Source organism: Morone saxatilis, unplaced genomic scaffold (assembly GCF_004916995.1).
Source record: "Morone saxatilis isolate NCDOM2014 unplaced genomic scaffold, NCSU_SB_2.0 Contig23, whole genome shotgun sequence".
Lineage (NCBI taxonomy): Eukaryota > Metazoa > Chordata > Actinopteri > Moronidae > Morone > Morone saxatilis.
Window position 1 is genome coordinate 17893595 of NW_023339796.1, and position 7628 is coordinate 17901222.

A 7628-nucleotide genomic window follows, 5' to 3' on the forward strand; every position below is an offset into this window, starting at 1 on the left:
AAAACACAAAAAAAAAAACACAACACAATTGTGTGATTAGCTGAGACACTTACAGTCCTCTTGTCTGTCTCTCTAACAGGACTTGGAGGATATCAACAAATGGGGCCTGAATATCTTCAGAGTGGCAGAGCACTCTCATAACCGACCGCTCACGTGCATCATGTACACCATCTTTCAGGTCAGCCATGCCTCCTAATCCTTTTTTATCTTTTTTATCAGAGCTCATTTAAAAAACGTTCATACATACTCACGGCTATAGAAGGCATGAGGCACAGCCCACGTCGGTGTGTACAGTATGTTCTGTTACGTTCAGCTGTCAGTGACATCTGCTAGAGGGACATTAGCAGCTGAAATTGATTTCTAGCTGTGAATCATCCTGGCAGGAGAGCAAATTGTATTAATTTCCACCCTTTTCTGTAGTATATGATTCACAGTTTACAGAATGTTCAAAATAAAATTAAAGGTCAGCTCAGCAGTCTACTGTCGAGTATGTCTGCTGTAAAGAGATGCTTTAAAGTACAACGAACGTGCTGTAACTTTTCTTTAGTAAGTTGTCACTTCTCGCTGTTAAAGGTCTTGTTTTTCTAATCATCTTTCTGTGTGTCGCACACAGGAGCGAGACCTGATGAGGACGTTCAAGATTCCAACGGACACCTTTGTGACGTTCATGCTGACCCTGGAGGGCCACTATCACTCCGACGTGGCCTACCACAACAGCCTACACGCTGCTGATGTAGCCCAGTCCACGCATATCCTCCTCTCCACGCCCGCACTCGATGTACGTCACTTTTTCCGATACTTTTACCTACAAAGCACAGTCTGAAATAACTACGTCTTAGATATTGTTTGCTTTTATTCATTGTCGAATTAAGTTCTGGTTACTTATCTGACACCTTTTAAGTGTGGCACCATCACCCACACCTTTTTCTCAAGTTGTGTATTATGATTTAATGAGGTGACTGGCATTACTGTCAGCAATACTGGCATGCTTCCGAAACTACATGCCGGAGAGGATGACACATGGAAGGATTGTCCACACACTATTGTCTAATACCTTACCTTGTTTGGCCAGTTTATTGACTATGAAGCTCACCTCTTTTTATTTTTCTTCCTTCTCTTCAAACGCAGGCGGTCTTTACTGATCTGGAGATCTTGGCAGCCATTTTCGCTGCAGCCATTCACGACGTGGACCACCCAGGGGTATCCAACCAGTTCCTCATCAACACCAGTAAGTCCTCTTTTACTGGAACTTGTCGCCCGACAAAAACAATCAACACACTTTCATAACACTGATTTGTTTAGTCTACATTTACAAAATAGGCAGAAGTATTTGCATGGTTTACTCGAATCTGTCTCCAAAGGCAACAACATGGGTTTTTAGACACATTGCATTTAATTTCTTCCTTCCTGTCATTTTTCCCTCCCTCCCCCCTTCTGCCTTTATAGACTCAGAGCTGGCTCTGATGTACAACGATGAGTCAGTGCTGGAGAACCACCACCTGGCCGTGGGCTTCAAACTGCTGCAGGAAGACAACTGCGACATCTTCCAAAACCTCACCAAGAAGCAGAGGCAGACACTCCGGAGGATGGTCATAGACATGGTGAGGAAATGTCTGCATGTCTGTGTGAAGCTACTGGCCAGTTTTAGCTTTCAGAGTGATGTCTTGACTACTTTATTGCCTCTTTCCTAAATCATTTCTTACATCATTCATTTCTCTCTTCCAGGTATTGGCAACTGACATGTCCAAACACATGAGCCTGCTGGCTAATCTGAAGACAATGGTGGAAACTAAGAAAGTGACCAGCTCTGGAGTCCTGCTGTTGGATAACTACACAGACAGGATGCAGGTAAGAGGCACGCTTGTGCACACACATGATAAGACAGTCTGGTATACACAAAAGAGATGCAAGATGTTTAATTTATTTATTTTTTTCTGCAGGTTTTGCGTAACATGGTTCACTGTGCGGACCTGAGCAACCCAACCAAGCCTCTGGATCTGTACCGGCAGTGGACAGACAGGATCATGGATGAGTTCTTCCACCAGGGAGACAGAGAGAGGGAGAGGGGCATGGAGATCAGTCCCATGTGCGACAAACACACAGCTTCAGTGGAGAGAACACAGGTAAGGAACACACACATCTAGCTCCAAAAACAACAAGTTAATATTGTTTTTTATTTTTATTTTTACTGACATCACCGCTGGTTATCTTTTCTAGGTTGGCTTTATTGACTACATAGTCCACCCTCTATGGGAGACGTGGGCTGACCTGGTCCACCCTGATGCCCAGGACATCCTGGACACACTGGAGGACAACAGGAATTGGTACCAGAGCATGATCCCCCAGAGTCCCTCCCCTCCCTTCTACACTAGCGATGGGGAGGGCGGCCCACATGGGGAGGTGGAGGGGGGACCTGCGGCGAGTAAATTTCAGTTTGAACTGACGCTGGATGACCAAGATGGAGACAGTGAGAGCGGGATGATGGAGACAGCTGACGGCGTGACACTCCAAGACCATCCCTCTGATCCAGACGGGGTAGAAACAGAGACACGTGACGTCTCCCCAGCGGAAACATAGCTGAACTGATGGTGTTCTTGAGTGCAGCAGGTTTTTTTGCTGTTTTGGTTGAATTCATTGAATTGCAGTGGAGCAATCCTGCAATCTGGCTCTTTGGAGCTGCCTGGCAAAGAGGGCCTGACTGAATGTGGGGCACCCCTGCAAACGAGGCTTGGAAACCCTGTGGCAGTTTCTTTTTGAGCCCCCTAGATGGGAGCTGGAAGAGCGTAGCGACTGATCTTGAAAGAATGGACTACTGTCGTGCTGCAGAGGCAGGGCTGAATCTTGGTTCTCACAAAGGAAGTGAAGTGGGCGATATGTATCCGTGTACTGGGACTCCTATAAATTCCAAACTTTGCACTTCAGGATGTTTTTTATGTTTGTTACGATTCTTTGTATTGTGTCGGGATCGGATGCCACCTGGTTAAGTGTCCAACCAAAACTACTGGTCAGCAAGTTATTTGTAAACAAGTAGTTTTTTCTAACACAAAGTTGTGTGCCTTTTTTTTTTAAACAACAGTGTCTTTTTGTACGTGTTTTTATAATTTATTGAACACATTCATGTAGCTGTAAAATGTGTAAAATTTTCGACAAAAGGACATATTTGTCTCACACAGTCTTCCTAATGTTCTGGCAATAGTATAAGCTTGTTCTCACAAAAGCGTCCAGTGGATGTATTTCTAAAATCAGCTGACTTCCCAGCACAATTTGCACTTTGTGGCAAAGGACGAAGAGAATGGAAAGTATCAGTATTTTACAGAAAACATTATAGTAAACATGTGAAACCAAAAGAATAATTTAAGTTTTTTTCCCCAATAATCCATTTCATAAGCAATTAAATAAGTCATAGACCATATTCCTTGAAAGTGGAGCAAAGTTTTGTATTTTTGAGTCCAAAAACATCTTAAAAAAAAAAAAAAAAACTCCAAAGATCCTGAAAAGAAAGCTCTTTGATGATTTCACTGCCACCTCTGAAAAGTGTGATCTCACACTTGAAGAGTCACTAGTGTAACAAGTCAAACTTCCAACCAGAAGCCAAATTGATCCCTTGTGTCTTCCTGTTGCTGGATAAAGAGTTCAGGCAAATGAAAGGGAAATCACCAAAAATATCCAAGATAACAGTTTAACAATCCCCGCACCTTGTATTGTGCTGAGCTGTTCCAGTATGGGAAATCTCTTACCACCTTGTAATTCCCATTGTCATCAGCTCACACCTGTTGTAATTAACAGCATTCCATCCTCGTGAATACGCTTTACACCGTGACCCATTTTAAACTTTGAATGACTGTAAGACTGTGTGCACATTTTAAAGACACCTGTTAGTGATAGATTAATTGTATCTTGTAGTTTTTATTTCAGCACTTTGAATATGTCAACAGTTTGGCAGCTGGTTGCTGATCTGTCCAACACTACCTTAAAGGTACCACATTGTAAGGTGCAACCCTCAGAATAGAAGTAGGGGGGCTGGGTCAATATCGTGTCATGACATGATATTTCCTGTGTGTGTGTGTGTGTGTGTGCGTGTGCGTGTGTGTGTGTGTGAGTGCGTGTGAAGTGGTCACAGAGTTGCACAATCTTGTTGCACCCAGCTGTGATGTGCTGACCCCTCAGCTGTTTGTAACAGTGTATTTATTATTCTTGTATATGATTATATTGATATTGATTGTTAATATTCCCTGTATATTTGTTATTATTTATATGCACTACCACATGTCAAATCACAGTTTGACTGAACTTGTATGGTGGTTCTGATTTATTGTATTTCACAAGCTGTTTGCTGTTTGGTTTATAAGACCATAACATGAAGTTATACATGAATCAATTTTGACAATTTGAAATGTATGTTTGGTTTTAAAATTCTAGCCAGAAGATGTTTGTACAGTCTGAACCAACAACACCTTATGTTAGGTGCAGAAGAAGTCTGGCTTTAGTTTTTGTCTTTTGTTCCTGGCGGATTATGAAGGCTGGATATTTGCTGCAGTATATTGTGTACGGTGACGGGTCATTGTACAGCTATAGGAATATTTGCTGAAATATATAACATTGTTCAAATATATTTTTTCAGTGTTTTCCTCACCTCCCTTATATGGTAAAATGGTGTATGTTGTGCTCAACAAATGTTTTCTATCAGATTATTAAAATGGGCATGTATTACAGAATTTTCTGCTCTGTGTGTTATTGGATTGTCTCATTAAACAAATTCTAAGAATTGGTGAATTATATAGTCATGAATATATCAATTATTTTAATCCTGGTCTCTGGGCTGTTTCATCAGCCCGGGGAAGGAGTGATGAAATGTTAGAATTTTTTTACCTACATGTGACTAAAAGGCAGCTAGGCGTATCCTGTGTTTTATGCAACACAATTAAGTTGATCTTTAGAGTCACATTCACAAACATGATCCTGCAATTACAATACAGTGACTGATGTGGTTTTGTTTACGTCACGGTTCCAGTTTTGCCACTCTGAGGGGAAAACCAGGTGGAAATAAAAGAAAACAACTCGATTCAATCTGAAGTCACTTCCCTGCAGTGACACCAGTGACACGTCTTCCCTCAGATTTGAGTTCAGTAACTGCTGGACGCTGAGCCAGCAATGTAAACAGGAAGGGTAGAGATAGTGATGCTATGTGCTGCGCCCTCAGGGCATTCACTCTCCCATGGCCATGAGCACCTTGACCCAAGCAGATAAGCATCTAGAATACGTGATCAACAGGAGGGCACACATAAAGCCATGAGATGACTTTTACAGATTTCAGTTTCAACAAAACAGACGAGGGGAAACTTCACTAAATACGTTTACAGATGTAATCTCGTATGATGTAAAAGCTCAGTTGCTCTCCTGACAACGTGTTGTAATTTTAGTCTTTGTAGAGATAGATTTTGCGGGTTGGTTTAGGGTTGATAAACCTCAATGGATATTATTGAAGAACACTTGTACTGTCACTAGTTCTCAGCTCACCTGCTGAGATACAGAGTAATGCTTGTCTTTTAAAACTCTGCCAGGTAAAATTAATATGATTAACCAAGGTTTTAAAAGGACTCATTATTTAGCTGTGAAAATGACCTGGTAGGACAGAAAATTGGGAATGGACCAGTGCTGAGTGATCACTTTGTTACTGACACAATGCAAAATGCATTAACTTTAAATTTACTGTATGTGTGATGCATAATTAATGAAACGGGTTTAATTGTGTTTACTTTGGAGTTTGTGGATGTCTGGATGACAAGAAACCTGAACCATCATCCTCTTCCTTTAGATTCAGCAAAAATGAGGCGACTGTTTATGGTAAACACGGGCACAGACACGGAGTGCGTTTTCCATGGTGGTGGTCCATACTACCATGGCAATGGGCAGCGGGTTTGTTTGAAACTCTAACACAAGTCTTGTGGTCTGTCGGTGACTGACGTCAGCAGGGCGAAGGCAGACTGCCCTGGTGTCTGTGAACTGCTTGGGTTCAGGCTGGGCCGGAGGCTCCTATTGCCAGTGGATCCAGTTGACAGCCAGTCCACCTCCTTTCTCCACTCTACCAGCCAGGCCCTGAAAGGGCCCACGGCCCAGGACCAAGGCGAGAGAGGAAGAGAACCACTTCCAGCAAAACAAACCTGCTCTCTCCATATCCACTTTATAAAAACAAATGTCTTCCTGCAGTTTCTCCTGGACAGCTGCTGTTTGTTTTTAGTTGGGTGGACAGTAAGGACTGAATTTAACTGGGCAGTCAGTGAGAGGAATACAGGGTAATATGGGGCATTCCAGGATAATCCAGCAGCGGTGCAGACGTGTGTGTAGATGGCAAAGATCAGCTCAGAGTGGCCGAGACAGCTGGGCAAGGAAGTGCGCTGAAAAAGACAGTTCTGCCCCACTGTAAGAAAATGATGTATCTGGAAAAGATCAGAAGAGGCAGTCAGCTTCCTCTAAAGCCTCTTGTATGTGTCTGTGTGTCTTGTGCTTCACCGACTCTAAAATGCTGGATTAGGACAATAACAGGATGTGTCCTTCCCAGAAACTGTCACAAATCATCTAGTTATCAAACATGGTGGCAGTCATCATAGATATGACATTGTTTCTCTCAGTGTGGAATTGTCTTTGCATGCAACTGTCTTAAATATCTACAGAATGCGTATGGCAGCAGATATATAATCCACTGAATGAGCAAATGCACGAGAAATGTCATAACACACCAAAAATGTAAGACACGGTTTTATGACCTTTCCATGGGGGAAAAGGGGAACCATGCATGCAGAGTTTAACATCAACTTTGAGTCAAAATAATAAGCCTGCCTATGAAATAGTGTGAATAATATGAAATGTGTTTTTGGTAATTCTGTGTGATAAATGCATTGTTATTATAATGGCTGCTGAATCACTCCTTTGTAATAAATGTGCTGTCGTTTAATGTACATGATGATGAAACCGAAGTGGATCCTTGGACATTAGCCTGTGTGTGTAAAGCAATCTGCGTCAGATCGCATTAATCGTGATGCATTTAAGGACACGGAACCAGTTCCTCTGGGCTCTTTACCCAGCATGCAGCCGGCCCGGGAATTGTTCGGACATAGAATGGAACATCCCTGTGGGGACGCAGCGGCACACAAGAGCACGCTGTCATCCTTGTTTTTCACAATAAATAAATAAATAAATAAATAACCCCTGGGATCATACATGCATACTTAAAAATTACACATTGAGGCACATGCATGCTCACACACAGACTGAAAAAACCCTGACATAGCAGATGTGACACTTGGAGACGGAGGGAACCAGCTACACCTGAGGAGAAAATAAGGAAAGATGGAATAGTGAATATTGATTATACATGTACAGACACCCAGCGTGAACCCAAACATGAGCACATACAGTGTGGCTGTTGGATTTTCCACCAATTTTCTGCTATTGCCATCTCACTTCTCATAAAACAATCTTTTCTCTGAAATTTGGAAATTTTGTGGTCTGATTGAGATAAAGATCTTCTGTAAACCAAATCATGATTAATCCACATGCCCTTCTCTTGATTTTGCCCAGATCAATGCTTGTCCTTATTTGACACAATGACAGACAGACAGAGAGAGAGA

The 7628-nt window shown here is 42.3% G+C and overlaps 1 protein-coding gene across 1 annotated transcript in view; it reads left to right on the forward strand.

Moving 5' to 3' along the window:
• LOC118334797 (cAMP-specific 3',5'-cyclic phosphodiesterase 4B-like) overlaps positions 1-4715 on the forward strand; it is a 49320-nt gene extending 44605 nt beyond the window's left edge. The window contains 7 exon segments of the mRNA XM_035670864.1: positions 1-178; positions 614-778; positions 1129-1228; positions 1447-1601; positions 1726-1848; positions 1941-2123; positions 2218-4715. Of these exon segments, the coding sequence (XP_035526757.1) occupies positions 1-178; positions 614-778; positions 1129-1228; positions 1447-1601; positions 1726-1848; positions 1941-2123; positions 2218-2577 (1264 nt within the window). The 3' untranslated portion in view covers positions 2578-4715.
• Positions 4716-7628: the final 2913 nt, after the last annotated feature.